Source organism: Ambystoma mexicanum, chromosome 2q (genome assembly GCF_040938575.1).
Source record: "Ambystoma mexicanum isolate Mex_15411 chromosome 2q, UKY_AmexF1_1, whole genome shotgun sequence".
Classification (NCBI taxonomy): domain Eukaryota; kingdom Metazoa; phylum Chordata; class Amphibia; order Caudata; family Ambystomatidae; genus Ambystoma; species Ambystoma mexicanum.
The window spans coordinates 320,753,244-320,773,141 of NC_090924.1; the positions used below are offsets into that span (position 1 = coordinate 320,753,244).

The 19,898-nt window shown below is 45.7% G+C and overlaps 1 protein-coding gene across 1 annotated transcript in view; it reads left to right on the top strand.

Moving 5' to 3' along the window:
* The window catches only part of TBL3 (transducin beta like 3), a 412,146-nt gene that overhangs the window by 178,101 nt on the left and 214,147 nt on the right, over window positions 1–19,898 (top strand). Inside the window, exons 13-14 of the mRNA XM_069647302.1 lie at window positions 2,748–2,854; window positions 6,225–6,375. Of these exons, the coding sequence (XP_069503403.1) occupies window positions 2,748–2,854; window positions 6,225–6,375 (258 nt within the window). The remainder of the gene's footprint in view (window positions 1–2,747; window positions 2,855–6,224; window positions 6,376–19,898) is intronic.

Consider the following 19,898-nt stretch of genomic DNA (forward strand, 5'->3'; position numbering starts at 1 on the left):
GGGACCCGCAGCTGCGGAACCCGCAGCTGCGGGGGGGGAAGGGCGCAGCGATCCAGATCCCCTCGGAAGTAGCGCCATCCCCCCACTCCAGAGGAGCAGCGTGAGTGCTGAGTGGCTCCCAGCAGACCACAAGTAGTGCCTCGGGCTCAGGGACAGTCCCCCCCCCCCCCCCCCTCCCACCTCCTCCTACAAGAGACCCGGACCAGCAGGAGAGGACTGTCTCCCCAGCAATTAGGAGGGAGGAAAAAACAGAGCACCAATCCAGCTCCTAGGGTACAGTCAAGGTCCATCTGTCCAGCAACCCGCTCACCTGACGTTGTGGTCCCTCCATGCCTCAGATCAGTAGTTGCGGGGAACAATGGTAATGACAGCTTGCAGGAGGAGGTTCCAGGGCGGCCCTTCGCAAGCCCTGGCGGCATTCCTGGGATCGAGGCACCACTGAGATGCATGGGGTGCCACCTGCAGCAAGTTAACTGGTGGCCAATGGCTTGTGGAGTGTGGGGGCGGGAGGAGGGCCTATCCGTGCCCGGAGGCAGCCACGGGGCCACCTCGATAGGTGCCCGGGTGCCAAGATGCTCTCTCGCCTTGCGCGGCACCTCGCCTCGTTGCAGGTCCGCTTCTCACCTCAAGGTCCTGGAGGTCCGTTGGTTCTCCTTTGCTGGAGGGAGGGTGATGTTCGCGGCTCACAAGGCCTTCTGGGACCTGGGGCCTAAATACCTTCAACTCTCTCTTCCTAAATATCTTCCTTCACGAGCCCTTCGCTCATCCGTCTCCAACTCCCTCATGGTCAGCCGCTTCTCTAAGCAACGAGCTGGGGGTAGATCTCTCTCCGCAGCAGGGGCCTCCCTCTGGAACAGCCTTCCTGCCTCCCTGAAACTTGAGGAGAACCATCACCGGTTCCGGAAGCACCTCAAAACCTTCCTCTTCGCTTCTGCCTTCTCTCTCCCTCTCCCCTGCTAAACCTTCTTAACTCCCCACTGAATTCTGCACTAAACCTGCATCTGGGCCACTCTCAGCGACCTCGGTCCAGGGCCCAGCCACTCTCCACTTGCACTGCCTCCCTGGCTCCCCCTGCACTGTGGGACTGTCACTGTATCCCTACAGCCCCCTTCCCAGCACTTCCCAGCACTTGCTCTGCACTTACCTCGCACTTGCCACCAGCTGGCCCTTTTTATTTATCATTTATTATTTATTTTTTATTACGCTACTTACCTTGTACTGCACTTTCCCCCCACCTCCTCCCCCTGCACTTTCTCCTTTTCCCCTTACCTCTGCACTTGCGCGATCTGAATGACACCTGGCCTAGTAGGATCGTTTGTCTGTCTTCCCCTTGTTTCCCTCCCTCCCTGCCTCGTCGCGCCTTGAAACACTTGTGTATAGGCGCGTTACAAATACCATATCATATCACACGGGGGAGAACCCCTGGAACGCGGTGCTAGAGAGCGTTCCCAGGGGGCCGGCCTCGCACCCCTCCCCCTCCGCAGGAGGGGCCGCGTTGCCCTGGAATGGCTGCTGGGAGCCGCAGTGTGCTCTGTCCCGCAAGGAGCTGCCGGCTCGATTCCTCGGTCCCACGACACCTCTAGACGTTGGGGATTCGCCCTTCAGGTTTCCGGGGAGTCAGGACAACCACCCGGGGGGGATCGGATTCCTCGCTGGGGGGGTATGCGGGCGCTCAAATCCCATTTAACCGGGCCCAGAGGAGAGGAAGACGGAGGTGCGTTAGATCATCTTGGCGCCCCCTGGTGCTTCTCCCAGTGAAGTCAATTTCACTTTACTATTCTTGGGAACTGTAGTTCACACAAGAAAAGGTATTTAAACCTTATGAGAAATCTAAAGGATTTCAGTGACACTGCACAGAAGGTGCTGTGTGCCGCCATACAACAAGCAGATGCCTGTTGAGTTTGTCAGACTCCAAAAACAGTGAAAACACAAAATCCAAATTCGGTCAAAACACACGAGAGAGTGAGAAAAAGGGCTCACTCACTCCAGAGTTAAAAATGAAAACTGCTGGAAACCTTCTGAACTTTCTGGGCACAAGGCCAGAGTCAACTTAGAAGTTGGACGTCTAAAGTTATGGTTGAATGCTTGTGAATTGGCATTCTAACCATTACCTTTCCTTTCAGAATTGTGGGGTGGGGGTATTGTGGTTTTATTGCACTGGTTACATTGACTGTATATATGTATTTTATTATGAGTGTTGTGTGATATTATTACATGTTTTTTGTCATTTTTGTGGTGTTTGATTGGCCACAAATATAGTAATTGTATAACTATCTAAGTGTAATCCTTGATTACTTACCTCGTGTACTCCTTGTGGACCCTTTACCAGGCTCACCCCTTTCTGAGACTTAGCCTTGACCACTCTCCAAGCTCGCTTGATTGTTTTGGCTACAGCTCCCAGAGTTGTCCCTGTTCACCAACTAGGTTGGCCTCCTACACATCTGCCCACCAGACCGGAGTGTAGAAATTCAGTCAACAGGTAGGAATGTCTGCAATAAATCTGAATGATGGGGTTGGTTCATAGTGCTGCGGTGGGCACGGAAATGGGCACCTTGTAGCTTTAGTTTGGCAGCGTCTGGTACATGTGCCCAGCCTCTTTAACAGACTCTGTACAGTGACCAGACATTTTTGGGCATGGCTAAGAAAGGTATTTCTAGAGAGTGGGTGCCTATCCAAAGTCTGCTGCTGTTCCTATCAAGAGAGGAATGATTCAGCTGTTTGAATTGACTTGTGCTTTAACATTACAGGATAAAAGTATTCGAATATGGAAGATGAATAAAACTACAGGCGAGGTGAACTGTGTGGCACACGGATCCGGGCACTCCCAAGGCGTGGGTGCCATGTGCTGTTCAAGGTAAATTTGTGCTTAATTTAGTTATCCCACCTCTTCCAAACATCTCAGCTCCTTGGTTGTGTTTGCCCAGTTTCGTTGTGAGCCTACAACAGAAACCCATCACCTGGAGGGTTGAAGTGGAGGATTTCTGCTAAGAAATAGTACAGGTTCTGCGAGGGTGGAGGTGGGGGCGGGAGGGTTTCTAAGGCGTGTGTCCTGGGCCACTAAGAAGCAAGGCCTAATCAGATTGCGCCCTAGTCCTCCTACTTTGTGCTTGAACCAAGCTGTTGTAGTATCTTGTAGCCATGCTGTGGCCCCTTAGTGAAATTGATAGCTTTTCCACTTTTACTCTGAGGCTTGTAATTAGAATGGTGGCCTCTTAAAGCGCATAATTTGTTTTTGTGTTCTGCTGGATCATGCTTATTGGGCTGATTTAACAGTGCCTTTCAAGTAGCTTAGACCTTTGATTGTGTCCACCCTGTTCATTCATAAATGATTAAACTGGATACCATTACCACAGGTTTGACAGTAAAGGTTTTAATTTGTCGTTCAACAGGTAAGTGGTCTCTAAAGGAGCACAGCCTTCTGTGAAGAGATTTATTTAGTTCTGTGTATTCAGTTTATTGAAGGGGGAGCCAAAGAATGTGTGTGTAGGGCCAAGCCCTGGGGTCTGACTTTGCTCTAAAAGCCACCTGCGAGTTGAGCAGGCAAAAGGTGCATACCTTGCTGTCTGCCTCTTCACCCTCAAACATAAAATATGAGCCATCTCCCAAGGTGCTGTGCCTTTCCAGAGCTGCAGACTGCGAATACCAGGAGACCTCTGACCCAATCGTAGTGCATCGTCTTGCCAAGGCCGAATCCGTCCAAGTCTTTGCTGAGTTCCAGGTGAACCTCCAGAGACACAATCCAACTCGTCAAAGTCCCCTCACCAGAGTGCAAGACTCCAAGATTTGAAGAAGATTGCCCAGGTGAATCGTGTACTTTGTTAGTGCTGCAGAAAAGGCGCCAAAACCGCAGACTGACCAGAGAAGCTGAAGAAATCTGTGGCAAAGTTCCTCTTTTGAAACTGCTGCTGTAACATCCCGCTCATTGTCCTGCCTTTCGTCACCAGACCAAGGAATCTGGAGAGCGGGTCCATTGCTGCTATCCAGAGGAGTATCCAGCCACAAACATTTGTTCTAACCTAAGGTACTGTGGGGTGAAAAGCCATAGTTTCATAGCTTTTTCTGCTTTCTCCAAGACAAATAATCTTAAAATAAATACAAATGAGACGGAAAACCGGTAAAGCAAATAGTTGATGTGGTCAACTAATGTAGCTATTTAGGAGGAGTTATTGGTAACCGCCTTGGTGGTTTGGTTTTAATGAAATCCGTGACTCCAAAAATCAAGTTTCATTTGGTTAAGGCCTTTATAGCTACTAAGGGAGGTTTTTCAATGAAAGGACATTTAAAGGTCTACAAAACTAGCAAACCCTTTCTGGAAAAAGAATGATTTTGGATCAGACAGTTCGAGGGCAAGCTATGGCGTTCTAGCCTAGGTCTTCCTAATTCTACTCCTGTGGAAGCGCTCTGTTGTGAACTAGCAATGGTATCAATCTTAACCTTGTGGAAAAATAGCTTGGAGATCTTTTAATTTAATAATGTTGTTGGAAATTGCTAATTTCTCCACCTTATTGGGCCTATTTGCAAACTTGGAAAGTGATCATTCAAGCACTATGAAAATCTTTGTCGGGGAAGTTGACCGCTTTTATTAAGCCATTCATTTTAAAATTACTGCATGCCCTAAATTGTGTCTATTGTTAAAGCAGCTTAAACAAAATGCTTTGGTATGGCATAGAAACGAATTAATAAGCGAGCCGACTACAAAGAGTAAATATAAAGATTATGTTAAACATGTGTCCTTTTTCCCAGATCCTTTTAGTTCCATTTTTAGAAGTAATTGTATGCAGCTCTGCATGGTCATTATGAGACTCTAGATTAACTTGCTATATACCAGTGATAATTTAGGGGCTTTATGACTTAAGAACATTTTGACTTTGGCATGAAGAGATTGAAGCTGCTAGAAATGTTTTAACCCTGTGAGAAGTCTTAAAAGATAGATATATTAAGGGGTATCGGAAATGTGTTGGTTAATGTGAAAATATTGAAATGGATCAATTTTGGGCACAGATTTATTCAGGCAGTCAATTATTTGTTGCGGCTGCAGCGTTTTATATTTGGAAGGAATTTGATAAGCTTGTGGGCCATGAATAGTTTGTATTATCAACTTTTAGCGTATATAAGATGTTAGTTATTTGTTTTTAACATTGAATATGACTTTATAATCTTATGACATATGTATCTATTTTGTCTTTTTACTGTTTGGAATTATTCAGGGGTTGAAAAATCTACTAGCCCATTGGCAAGGATATTTTTTGAAGGGAGAGTACCATTTGCAGGGCACTTGACCTTGCTGGCGGCTATGGGGATGTTTAAAACATTTCTTTTGACATTTACTGAAAACAAACTTTGTCTGCAGTAAATGGCAAATAAAGGTTTAACTATTCATGGCTAACCTTTGGGTGGCAGCATTGCACCGTATATGTAGTGTGCTTTTGGTGATGAGCAACATTTTATAGAAACCAGAGATCAATATTTTGTCACCTGTTACCATGGGGCAAGTGAATTTCTCTTTGGTCGAGTATGCAAATTAAGGAACTCGCCCTGCAGATCTAGTGGGATTTTTAAGAATTTGCAAGGTCTGTTGTTGTGTCTGATTTATTAGGTTTTATTATGTAATTAATACTCTGTATTGCGTAGTTTATGGATATTTGTATGTCTAAAGGTTTTATTGTTAAACCATATACACAAAAAATACATTAAAAAAAGTATTGACTTTCCTTCTATCCGGGTCTCTAGTGGTCACCATCTTGTGTGTTTTTAACCTCTGCACGAGCTTGCATTGTGTTGCTGCTACATCCAGACAACGTTATGTGCTCCAAAAATATCAAATTAAATAAACCTAGCTTCAAGAATCTGTGAATTGACCTTAAAAGTAAATGTGTTTTTATTTGAGTCGCCTCCAGACGCGTCTGGTACTCTGATCTAGACTCACACCAGGCACCCTCTGGTTTCTATAAAACGTAGAAGGCAAAAACCCTCCAACACCACCAACCCCGCCAACTTGCGCATGCTTTAGATATTAATACTGGTGTTGAGGTGGTTATAAGTGATGAATCCTGAAGCTTGTAAGGTGAATTCGACCCCACCTTCAATGGGAGCAGTATACATGGACACCTGGAAGTCGATCAGCCCCAAACGCACTTTTAGAGAACGTGTGATTTTGTGCAAACCATGGCATCTGCTTCAGCTCCTTAGCCATCAAGCTTTTTAACTCTCTGTATCCCGTCCAGAATGAAGGAGTCATTTGTGGTGTCAGGCAGCCAGGACTGCACGCTGAAGATCTGGAGGCTGCCGGAGATTCTGACTTCCAAAGTGAAAGAGGTTTGCTTGTCTGAACCAGAGATTCTCCAGGCCAGCATGACCGAGAAAGCTCATGACAAGGTAAGAGATGTGGCCAGCAGCATTTTCTTTGTAAAATATCTAGGTGCCACCTCGTGGTGTTACTTTTTTGTTTCCCCTGTGTTTTGGTAGCCTGTGTGCATGATCCGCCCCAAGCCTTTGTGTGCTGCTTGTGTTTGTCATTGTGATAGAAATAATGCCCCCACCCACCGGTTGCTTGTAGAGCCCTTGCTGCCAATTGCCCACCCTCACCCTCCCCTGTTGGCTCCCCGGTGTTTTTTTCTCTGCTTCCCGAAGACAGGTCTGCGCTCAATAAATACCAAAATAATAATAATAATAAAAAAATCAGGAATCTGCCTGGGTCCCATACATGATATTTGCTTGCCCTGTAATGCAGGCAGAAGGTGAGCTAGCAGTTTGGCTGTTCTATCCCCTTTCTTCTGGGAACAAGTCCTGATTTTCATATGATTTCCCCCTTCTGCAATGGTGCTGCACTTGCAAATGATGGAATAGAAGACTGACCACAGCATTTGCCACTGTCGATGATCAGTGCAAAATGTTTCTTTCCATCACTCTGCATTGTTGCAATGTTGCTCGAAGTGGCCCAACAATGCCCAGAAAGTGCTCTGCTTTAGATCCCCAAGTACAACTTCTTGATGGCTCCCGCAGTGAGGCTCTGGGGTGGTTTTAGTTTTGTGCAGATGGAAGTTGCTCATCAGTTGGGGCTTGGCTGCACCTTTTCGAGTGTTACTAGGGCTGATCATATGGTTTCCTTCCTTCTGTCAAGAAATATTTGATATGCTGTTTTAATTTAGGGCTTCAAAAACAAGGGCTCTGAAACGGCAGCTTGCCCTCCATATTTGTGCCTGATGTGAGTTTTTTCAGCACGGCATACTCTGTCATACTGGACATGAACTGAGATTGGAAAACTGGGAGTTTACGGAGGGTTGTGCAAGCTTGGCGTAGACTAGGATTGTAATGGAAAGTAATCTTGTATAGCACACATCTGTTATTCTGGATGCATAGCTGTGTGTGGGCCTGCACAATATGAGGGAGAGCTTTTGGTGGGATCGAGGTGGGAGGCGGATGTGAATCCTGTTGTTTTGATGTGTGCAAGCTTGTGGCACTCGGAGCATGATTTTTGATGCAATTCTGGACGGGTAGTTGCAGAGACAAGTTGCTGTGTGTTTAATCTAGTGGGCAGAGCCCAAGATGGATTAGCTGAAGTCAGCAATGTGAGGACCTAGTTGGCCTTTAGTTTGAAGGAAGTGTGATAGGATAGAGAAGTCGCCTGTGGCATTGCTCCATTAAAGCAGTCTGTCGGCAGCTTGATGCTGTGTACAAGGGTCGGTTGTAAAAGTAGTTGGCAATATAAGTTGTAAAAGTAGTTGGCAATGTAAGTTGGATCCAGGGGGAGGGAAGGGGGAATTGTTTGGTGAGAGAACTGTTTGGTTCGAGATTATTCGTTCAGTCTTGGAGTATTTGGTTGTCATCTCTGTTAATGAACGATTCATGACATTGCGGTTTCCTTGAAGGGGGCACAGGGAGGCTGGCCTGTTTGACCTCCCATGTTTTTGGCTCATGCGTTGTATGCAGGACAGCTGCATTTTACAGTCTTAAGGCAGTGTTACTGGATCAGAGCCTTCTCTATTGCTTGTAGTTGATTAATTTCATTGTGCTGGGTTTCGGGGCCCTGTTGTGGAAGGTGCAATGAGCTATGCATATAGTTTCGAAAAATAAACTTCTGTTCGTTCTGGAGCTAATAGAGCATTCGAGGACAAGGGTGTGGTATGGTGTGGTGTGTTTGTGTCTTTTTAAAGTCTCATAAGAAGTCAAGCTGCCGCATTTTGGACCCTTGTAGTCTACTCAGCAGGTAACCTGGGATTCCCAGCAGAGTAGTTTGATTTTTAAAGTGCTAGTGCAAACACTGCCATGTTTCTGTACAGGACGGCCAGGTAAAGCATGATGCTCTGGAGAGTAAGGAGTTGAAAGACTCATCTGCTTAAAACGGCTTTACCCTGCAGCTCGAGTCTGTGGTCGCTGTCATCTAGAGTGAGATTTTTAACGTTGTCCTAAGAGGCTATTTCTTTTTCAAATCTTGTACATGCTTTTTCTTTTAGGCCTCGTTACTGCTACCTTTTCTGGATTTGTAAGGTTACAGTGAGACTTTTTTCAGCTCACTTCACTGTTGCATTCCTTTTTGTTTTGGGAGCAAAGGTTCTCCTTTTCTTGGTTACCAGTGCTGGGAGACCTCTCACTTTTGTTCTGCCGCTTGTCTTTTTATAAGTACTTTCCTACCTTATGTGGAGTGCTCCCAGGGGCCTCTAAAGCATCTCTTCATTTGAGGTGTAATGTGTAGCCCATGTGCTTTCCAGTGCAGGGGATGCTATTCCTTTTTATTGTAATGATCATGTTTTCCTTTGCAGCATTGGCTATTTTACACAAAGTGCTGTGCGGAGAAACTGTCCCCTTTCCTTTGTCGGGAGTAGCATTTTCGTTACTTTTTATGCACCTCCTGAACAGGCTACTGGTAGTAGAAACCTTTTTGTCATTTTTTCTGATGCACCGTGTGTTGCCTTGTTTGCCACTATAATGCATTTAGGACCATATACTCAAAATTACTCCTCTTCTATGTTCTGTTGAGTGCGACATGTCTTTCGTTGGCAATGCTTCTGCCTTTCCAGGTTCAGCAGGGATCTCATCATGCATTTTCAGAGGCATCCCTATGTTAAGCCGGTAAGAGGGTCTGTGTGTTTCAGTTAGCAGAAAGTGGGGTGGAGGCTGTCTATCCCAAATGCACATCCTTCTAGAGGCCTACTGTTGCTGGGCATATTGTGGGCGGATGGATGTCCCCTATTGAACCGCCACCACCCAAGCGTGAATGTTGCTCGATCCCTTATTGGGCAGGGCCGTTGCCGGGGGATGTGGGGTGAACTGACCACCAACCGGCTTTCTTGCTATTAGATGGTAGCTGAAGCCAGAAAGACCAGTTGAATATTGAAACTTGAAGCCATCCAAAGAAGATTGAGGGACGTCGGAGGACTGCTGAAGCAACCAGCATTGGCTCAGCCTAAACCATTGTGCTTTGAACCCCAACCTTCTACTCGACAGGGGAGACCATTGCAAGGCAAGTCGCCACTTCCCCATTTACCTGATGGGCATAACCAGTCACCGGTCAATCTTTATCTGTGTTTCCATCACTGGGTTGAAGGAGTTTTCAGGCTTGCAATTCACCTCCACCACCAAGAGAACGGTATGCTTCATGGCAAGGACTACTTTCCATTCTCAAGCTGCCATTTTTATAGGCCTACTCAGTGCTCTGCTGCAACTCTGAAACCCAGTTCGGCTGACCTTCACCAGAAAAGAAGCCTGCCGAGAACCTGCAGTAAAACAGTGTTAGGGACAGTTTTTCTAAAGTCCAACTGAGGGCTTCATAAAACCATATCTGAGGCAGTGCAAAACTCCAATCTTAATATAAGGCTGTACCACCTGAGAACATTTGGTAGCATGGACAGAGCAGTCAGGCTTATTTAAGGAGGGAGAGAGGGCAGTAGATGAGTACAAAGAAATTGAAGCTTACATATGGTCCAAAGAAACACAGAAACACTATGTATTGTTAAAATAAATAGTTTATTCAAATACAAGTAGGCCAAGATAAATCTTGGAGAAGTAAGTACTATAACATATCATATTAAAACCAATTCAATACCTATGGTCTACAAACCAAGGTATAACCTTATTTAGATTACAATCTGCAGCCAAGGTGAGCCGAACCTATAACACATTCAGAGTGGTATTAAGCTATTCTTGGGGAGTAAAACCAGGTTAGGTATACTTTCAGAATACAATAAGTAATTCAAGGGTAATAGCCCCAATTTTTCCAAATATACAGTGTTATTCAGTTTAGAAACACTTAATTTAGCAAACACGTTACAGGTCTATCTTGCAACATGTATAACTTTCTTCTATCAAGAATGGATGCAGTTATACACCAATGTTACTTTTTAGAACACAGTTTAGAGGGAGTAACTTAACCTGTATACTACCTAGAGTCCTAAGGCTACTCAAGTGCCCAGAAGTAATTTGGGGAAAGCACAACCCAACAGGTGAGTAATTTACCATGCACTCCTTGAACCACACAGAGTGACTTCAATCAGGCCAGTGAGAGCACTGACTCAGCAACATTACAATTTAAGATGAGCAGCAGCTATTCAAGGTCAGTAAGTAACCTATTCATCCTTAAAGAGGGGATACAAGCAACTCAAAGACAAGCAAGAACTTTGTGAAACTATTTTAGAAGAACACTAAAACCATTCAGGGAAAGTGCAACCCAGTGTTAGAAGTTGTAGGAAGACCCAATGTATTTCAAGGTTAAGTAAGGAACCTCATAATTTTAAGATGGGCTACAAGCAATTGAAAGACAAGTATAAACTCTAAGACTGGTTAGATCTGCATAAAGCAGATCAGGCAAAGCAAAACCCAATGGTACACTTTAAGAGGAACACAGTTATTCAAGGTAGGTAAACCCTATTGGTAACCTTTTACACTCATTCAGTTAGGAATAATTAAACAGTACCAATACTATTATTTGTTTTAGAAGTAGAAGAGTGAAACACAATTCAAAGCTAGTAAAATAACATCTATATTTTCTAAAGGGGGAACAAGCAACTTAAAGGTAAGTATGAACTTTTAGACACTTTGTAATTTATTCTATTACAGAGATAGTTGCCACACTAACGTCTTTACAAGTAAGTACTTTCAACACTTGTTATATTTTCAAGACTGAAACCTTATTATCAAAGTCCTTCCCTATTCTATAGTTTTCCCAGAGGTAGAAGAGGGACCCTAGTGGTATATGAGCCAGCTGTAGGCAGGTCAGAATAGGGTTCAGTTGCAGGAAAGTCACTGATACAGTGGATATCTTCAACAATTTATATATTTAATTTTTATTGTAAAACTTCAGTTTTATACAAAATTATATTCAACTTTTGTTACAATTTTTCCATTTTGTCAATAGTTCATTACACCCGTTGTTTCTTCCATTTTTTGCGTTGTGCTTTATGTCCATTTTTGATTCAGTTTCACTGGTTATTCTTTCAGCAACTTGTCCAGATAGTCTACTACAGCGCAGACTACTTTTACATTTTGGCCTTCTAAAAGGTTTTTCCACCACCCTTCAATTTCATTGTTCAATGGTGTAAATTTTTCCAAATGGATTTTTCGCTGATTAAAAGTTTCGGTGCACTCTATTATTAAGTGTTTGCTTGTTTCAATGACTGATTGATTCAGGAATGTTCCACCCGGCCTCGGCGCCAAACGTTATTGTCGGCACTACTTTTTGAACATAAAAAAGTAGGACGGGTTCCTACGAGAATTTTCCATATTCTTTCTCTATTTTTGCTCCTTGCAGTGCCAACTTCTTCATCGGATTTTTTAGCTCAACTATCCACGGTCCTTCACAAATGGAGTTGTTGTAATGAATGCCTAGATATTTTATTGAAGCTACTTTTTCTATCATTTCGCTGTTTATTTTCCATCGAAAAGCCTGATCTTTCTTGTTTCCTTTAGGGCCGATTGCCATTATCTTTGTTTTAGCTGTATTTATTCAATTTTGGAGGAAATGAGTTGGTCTCATTCAGTTGGATTGATAGGTCGGCAATTAACAATTTGAAGAGTTCGGAGGCCAGGGGGCACCCTTGTTTTACTCCTTCTTCTGTTATGATAGTCTCAGACATTTCTCTGCTGTTATTGAGACAAACACAAATTGTTGTGTTGGTGTGAAGAGCTATTATTGGTTCGAGTAATGTTGCTGGGCATCCCCATGCCGTTAGTTTAAGCCATAACTTGCCACGGCTTATACAATCAAAGGCCTGTTTCAGGTCTATGAATGCAAGAAACAGCCGTTGACCTGCCTTGATGGTTTCCATTTTTAAAATGCTTAGTAGAGAGAGATTGACGTCGACTCCAACACCAGAGGTAAATCCGGTTTGTCTAGGATCGACAGTTTTTGATGTAATTGCCCATTTTACGAGCTTCTTCCTCAAGAAGGATTCACAGACCTTGCCTATGGTGTCTAAAAGGGCGATCGGTCGATAGTTGTTGGGATCGTCCCTATCGCCCTTCTTGTAGATCGGGACCACAATGGCCTTTAACCATGATGCTGGTATTTGTTTAGTTGTCGCTACTCAATGAAATAAGGTCTCGATGAAAACAGACCACTCCAAAACGTTTTGTTTTAGCATAACATTTGTGATTAGATCTGGCCCCAGGGCCCGTGAATTTTTTAGCTGCGTTAAGGCTTCAGCAATCTCGTGTGCGTATATTTTTATGTCCCAATCCATGGTTCCAGCTTCTGTCGTTATTGACGGTTCCGATAGGGATTTTTTGTATACATTTGTGTAGTGATTAACCCAGATGTTACTTGATAAATCATTGGTGATTATAGGCAGACATTTCTATTTTCCAGCATTTAAAATTGCCTATATGTCTCTAGAATTTTTGGTTATCATGAGTTTCATAATGAGTTCAGCACGATTTTGTTCGGTAATTACATGGTGGGATTCTGCCCAATTCCTGTATTGTTGGCGACGTATTTTGACCTTTTGAACTGCATCGTCAGCCACGTGGATTTTCTTTAGGTGTCTTATGTCCCGTCTCAGATCTTTTTTTGCGTCATGGAACAGCTCACTGTAGTTGTGTTTATGAGCCTTACTTGATGCTGTAGAGGTTTTTTTTGTATGATTACTTAACAGCGGCGCGTAGTCGATTGATTTCTGGTTGTCCCCTGCAGAGAAGTTTGATGTTAGTTGCTGTATCTGAGAACCGTTTATTCTCAATCTGTTTCCAGCAGCATTTACTATTAGCGAGGGAATTATTTTGTGGTCGTTCTCAACCCAACTCAATAACCAGTGCAGACGTATCAATTCATGGTCACTCTGGTCCGTTGTGATTATTTCCATTTTGACTAATTTGTTATACATCTCTCTAGACGTCCACATGTAATCTAAAATGTTTGCATCACAATTGCCCATTCCTTTCCATGTGTTTTTTGGCGGCATGTCTCCCTTGATGTTTCCATTTATCATATTGAGGTTTCTGTTTGCCATCAATTCCTGCCACGAATTTGCTTTTATGCTTAGTTGATTTTTGGAGATTTTTGAATTTGTTTTTGATGTTGGTTCCCGTTGAAACCAAGAACAGTTTAGGCCTCTACAGCATACAATCCACAAATTGTTATAGGTTAACATAGCACCGTCTAAAAGGACCATCACTGCTTTTAAAAATTCCTCTGTGGAGATCTTGGCCGGGTTCCAATAGCAGTTTATTACTAGCATGTATTTGCAACGTCCTTTGATCGACTGGTGGAATTTTATTAGCGTCCCTTGCACAAAAGGATTTGGATTTTGTGATTCAACTGGTACCCAACCCTCATTGATTCGTATCATGGTTATAAGGCCCGAAAAGGGGCGGCCTGTGAGTTTCTTTTCGGTGGGATTCAGGAAGACACTAAAACCATCTTTAAACGTTTTTTTTTACGTAACCAGGTTTCTTGCAGACAAATCACCAAGGCTTTCTCTAATGAGACAGGGAAATCTTTGAACAGATGTGAAAAAACGCGCATGTACCAAGTCAGCAGATCACACCTTCCTTCTTTTCTTATTGGTCGTTGCTAGTTTTGCCACCCTTGTTTTCCTTGATCATCATTTATTCTATTCGCTTTTTGGTGGTTGAAACCTCTTCTCCGAGGTTCGGTTTGTAGGCTAGTTAGCGATTGTCGCAGTGTAGAGATCTTGGACTCTATTGATTGGGGGATAGTGTCATTGTTAGGAATACTTCATTCTTCGCAACTTTTAGGGGGTTCTACCATCAGATCAAAGCCATATGCCAGCAGTTCGTCTGTTCCGTTCAGAATTGTGTTTCGCACCGAGTTTGAGACAGTGTGTAATAGCACCTTGCCTGTTGTTTTTTCAGATGCGTATTCCACAATTTTGATGTCGTCACTATGAATTGTCCATAGTGATGGTACACATTTAAATAGTCTCGGCACATTTGAGTGGTTTAGGTTCATCTTGTGTTCGTCTGTGTAGATGTTTTGAAGACGTAGCTTTGTTGTCTGTTTTGACACTACGTTTTTATGATACTGCTTTGTTTTGGAGATGTAGTGTACTGCTTGTTTTCGTTGATTTGCTGTTAATTTTGGGTTTAGATTTGTGACTGGTTCAACCTGCCTCCTTTCATTCCCTGATTTTTCATGTTCCGTTGTTTGTAATTTATCAACATTTTCATTTGTCTTTCGATAATGATCACTAATTAGCAAATTTTTAGTTTTTTGGTGGTTCTCTTGTGTTATGCTCTCGAACTCCCCCACATCTTCATCTTCGACAATGTCGTTATTGTAAGAATATGTTGACAAATTGCAAAGATCTGTTGAGGATACTGTGGTGGAAATAGTGGCGCTTGTGTCTAACGACTCTCGCCTCGTTCGTTTCCTATTAGGTTTACTTATTTCAATATTTTTGCTAGGTTTTTGACTAGCTAGGGTTGCTAGTTGCTGATTTTCTTTCAGTGGTCGACAGAACATTGCTGGTCGTGTTGGCATCGGCAGGTTCCTTATACATTTTTTTGCAGTAGTTGATAGTTTGCTCTTGTTTATTACTGGGCCAGTTATAGAGGGAGGTGTTCCCTTGATGCCCTCGTTTGCGGCACCTTCTTTACATGGTCCTGTTGTTGCCTTTGACGTTTCTTTACTTCCACCAGTGAAGATTTTGAATGCTACTTGTTGGGCTATCCCTCCTATATTGATTTGAGGAATGGCATTTGATGATTCTGCCATTGGTTCGTCAAGGCTTCGTGATGGCCTGTCAATTGATCGTTTGTTAATTTTTTCGGCCTCAACTCCAACTTGCGTCATCTGCTCACATAGTTGCTCGTCAGGTAGTTCTGGTGCTAGGCTTGGATTTGCTCTACTACTATCAGCTTTGTTTTCTTTTTGGAAAATCGTTGGTGGGTTGTTATGCTCAATTTGCATGATTTGGGGAGTTAAGGTTTCCAAGCTTGTTGCGCAGCGTCTTGTCTTTTTTTGCTTTTGTGGCTTGAGTTTTGATGTAGTTTGGCTCTAGATTTGCAGAGAATGGTTTTCGCCCGTCGTGTCTCATCCATTTCACTGCTTCAAGTAGGCCTGTTGATAAGCTGTCATTTTCACAGTGTTATCTTGCTGCTAGATCGCCTAGACGCATTTGCCAACCAGCAGAAACATCGGTTTCTTTTTCTATCTGACTCTGGAGAAAGGCCATAAACGTCTCTAGTTTGTCCGTTTTTTGCATTAAATTGATTAGCATCGCACTTTGGTCTTTAATTGTTTCGTTGAGTGTTTCGTACAATTTGACAAAAGGGATCATTGCTAAAGATGAAGCTGCTAATACATTGTTGTGTATTTGCATTGCTGCAGCTGCTGAAAGGCTTGATTTTGTTGTTGCTTCGCCTAGGTCCTTCCCTGCCATTGATTGAGTTTTTGGCGATGCTTCGCTCGGGTTATCGACTGGCATGGTCAAACCAGTGAATTGTCGTTGTCTCTGTCTTTCAGGGACTGGTTTTGTCGCATGCCATCTTGGAGTGTTTGAAATACAACCCCTGGTTTCAATGTGGGCAGAGGAGACTGGGTGCTGGTCTGTTTTCGCTGATTTTCCATATGGCGTGAGGCTCTCCTTGTTGGATGAAGTTTTAGAGCTTTCTAAATTCAGCCTTTTTGAGTTTACTTTCCTTGGAGATTCTGCAAGTTTTGGAGTATCTTCCAATCTGGTTTCATCAATTACGATTTCCTCTTGCGCATTGCTGTTCTTCAGACCATTTTTCAGGTTACTGCCTTGATTTGGCAAACTTTCTTTTGCAATTATTACTATTTCTACATCAAGTTGGTCAAAAGGTTGATCAGATGTGTTTCGAATAAGATTGTTACTTTCGGAGGTTGGTTTTGGCGAAATAAGTAGGTGCGATGTCTGCATTGTTTTCGTCGGTGGAGCACAGTCAAATGGTTCCATCAATGTTTCTGGGTGAAGAACTCCCAGTAGTTCCACGTCGGTTATTTCAAAAGGTGTGAAAAATCCCTCCCGACAGTCCGTGGCTTGAGATTTATCTGGTTTGCCAGTGTCAGTTGAAATCGGCACCAAGTCCGACAATGATAGAATTACTTTGGGTATATTCACTCCTCCCTTTAGCAAGTCTGTTCCTATGACTTCCTCGAGCTGTTGCTCTTTGCCCTGGTTTCCTTGCAATGCTTTGTTGAATTGTCCTTCCTTCGTGTTACTCTGTCGTGAAGCATTGGCTGCTTCAGGACTTCCAGGGGCAGCCACGTCGCCTGTTTGAGCAGGCTCAGTTTGTGAAGACCGGGGGCGTCCGACATTGTCATCATATGTGTGCGTGGTGTCATTTCCAAGGTCTGATATGCCGCCTCTTCCGTTCTTGGTGCTTTGTTTGGCTGCACTTGCCTTGGCAAGTGTCCATGGGTTGGATAAGCGGCATTGTTGTAAAGTCTTGGGCCTAGTCTGTGGACCAGTTTTATCTATCACTGTGATAGCCTCAGCAACTGCACTGATGTTTCTCATGATTTAGTGTCAGGGTCTATAACTTAGTTGAGTCGGGTAAGGAAGGGTGAAGAAAGAGAGCTGAGCTTGTTGGATTCACAGTGCCATGGCAATAACACAGCAAAGAGTCAGTGGCTCACACAAATAGCACCTATTTTGTACCTGAGCCTCGTAGTGATGTGGTTCAGCTATTATGTTCGCTCACGCTTTCATGCATTCATGCTTTCGTGCATTACGGCTCAGAAAGTCGGGTGACTGCCAGCCTTTCTGTGGCCCGGTCTATTGCAGTATGACCTCCAAATGACTTCAATATTAGATTGGCGTTTCAGCGAGCAGGATCAAAGGGAGTTTTTCCCTGCAGTCTCCAGCTCGCTTTACTGGCAGCTCTTGGCCACTCTTTGGCCACTCTTTTGGCAGCACAGTGCAACTTTACAGCTTGAGAAGGGTCAAGATGTGGCCAGGCTGTGCCAGTAAGGGGTCTGTTTGAGACGGTCTGTGCTCCTTCTCACCACGAAGCGGTACAGTAACCACAGTACAGTAACCAGTAATTAACCGGTATTCTCCAGCATGGGGTCTGGCATGGATTCACATGCTCATGAATATTCCCCGTCGTCAGGCTGGGAATCCTCGGTAAAGAAAAAACCAGTATCAGTTTTGTTTCTGATCTGTCTTTCGTAGTAATAACCAATCACTGGTCTCTGCGTCATACTGACCACAGCCAATGACTGCCCTCTACCTAAGCACCGCCTCTTTCAGCCATCTTCAGATTTTTACCGCACGTTCATGTGTTGGGATCCTCGTGCTATTGCTCTCGAGCGTTAGTGCTATTTTTTACACGTTTTTTCTCAAAAACTTCGTTTTTTCGGTCAAAAGAGCCTCAAGCTCCACCGATTCTCCATCCGATCAACGGGGACCCGTGTCGGATTCGTCTGCGCCCCTCAAGGGTGAAGATTTCGTCGAGCTACGCTTTTGGAGGACTCCAGAAGTTTCTCAGGCCCGGTCATGGCCCAGGAGAAGGTGAGCTCGATGCCGGGAAAGCTGTTCAGGGTCTGCCCTGGATGCCAGCTGCAGAACGTCTTCAAGGAGGACGAACACTCCTTTTGTCTTTACTGCCTACATGAGGACAAGACGCACGTGGAGAAGGACTGTGCGTTTTGCGGCAACATGTCGGAGCGGACCATGAAGGACCGCCATCAACGTCTCGCCAACTGGCTGGAAGGGAAGAGCCCGTCCGGCGAGAAGAGGAAAAAAGCCGAGCGGTCTTCTAAGACCTTTGAGGACGCCCCGGCGACGGGGGTCCAACATAAGGCCAAGCACCGCGAGTCCGCTGGCACCGGGAGCGCCGAACGGTCGGGCTCTACGGGCGCCAGGCAGGGCGCACCCTCCCCGGCACCATCAACCACGAGCCAACGCTCTGGGTCGGGTAAGAGGAAGGCCGAGCACCCGGCGAAGCTCCTGGAGAGGCCCCGGTCGAGCTCGAAGGCGGAGGGGGAGCGAGGCAGTGTCCCCCCCCTCAAGGATAAGGCGGTGAGCGCACCTAAGGTGGTGAAGGCCTTAATCCATCCGGCCAAGCCCTCTATCGAAACTGTCGCGGCGGCCCTGGCTCAGCCTGTGGAGGCTACACAAGTGGTGGCGACCTCGGGGCTCAGAGTCTCTCCCTGCCACCTCGGAGGGAGTCCTCTTTTGTGCCCATCGATAGGACCCCCGTGAAATCCCCCGTGGGGAAGAAAAAGGGGGGGCAGGGCGTCGTCGTAGATTCGGCCTCAACCTCGGAGGAGGAGCTGGTCGAAGTCTTAAGCCACGGCCTCGGCGTGGAAGAAGACCGGCCCGTCGGGATGGATCCCGACGCAGGTGACGACGACATCGTCTAGGGTACCGACAGGGCCCCTGATCGCCCGTCGGATTCCCCTCTGCCAGCGCCGCGAGACAACTCGGCGGCCATTTTGTTGGCTATACAGTCCTTATGCTCAGAGATAAGGACGAGACTACCGTTGCCGACGGAACCTCTCCCGTCGGGGGACCCAGAACCGGGACCTTCTGGTGTTCCCCCTACCAAGAAAAGAAGGATCCACCCTCCGCCTCCTTTTCAGCCGTCGCGCCCCTTCCAGCCCTCCTCCCCGTCCACCCGAGGGGATGATAAGGGGACTGACACGGCAGCGACGGGTACGGACGACGAGGTATACGACGAGGATGTACCGTCGTCGCCTCCCACCAGGGCTTCTCCGCCCGACGAGATTGGATCGTTCCACTCCATGATCACCAGGGCATCCGAGCTTTTCCAACTCTGCCCTGAGGAGAAGGAGAAAGGTTTCCTTTATCAGCGGCGCGAGGCCAAGAGGAAGACGGTCCTCTCAGTGCCTCTATTGGACGACATTTGGGATGAGGTCCTCACCCTCCTCAAGAACCCTTCCACGACGGCAGCTAGAAGAGACCGGTACGAGAAGAAGTACCGGGTCCCGGACACGGCCCCCCTGTGCCTCCGGGCGCAGCCTACCCCGGACTCCGTCGTCTCCGCGGCGGCCAGGAAAAAAGCGGGGGGGGGGGTGCGGCCTCCACATCGATTTCCCCACCGGACGGCGAGGGAAAGAAATTGGACGCTATGGGACGCAGAGTCATCTCGTCTGCGGCGACGACGATTAAAGCGGCCAACGCCTTGGCTATCGTGGCCCGCTACGACAGGGAGCTCTGGTACAAACTGGCTCCCCTGCTGGACTTCTTGCCGGACGACAAGAGGGCAGAGGCCCTGGAGATCCTGCAGGAAGGTGAGGTGCCTTCGGACCACGCCATTACCGTTGCGACGGACATCGCCGACACTGGGTTCCGCCAGTTGGGCAACGGCGTTTGCCTTAGGCGGCATGGATGGCTCAAGGCTACGGACTTCCGTCAAGACGTTCAGACCAGAGTCCAGGACATGCCCTTCGATGGGAACAACCTGTTTGGGAAAACAGTGGACGATTCCCTTCAGGCCATTAAAGCAGACACCGA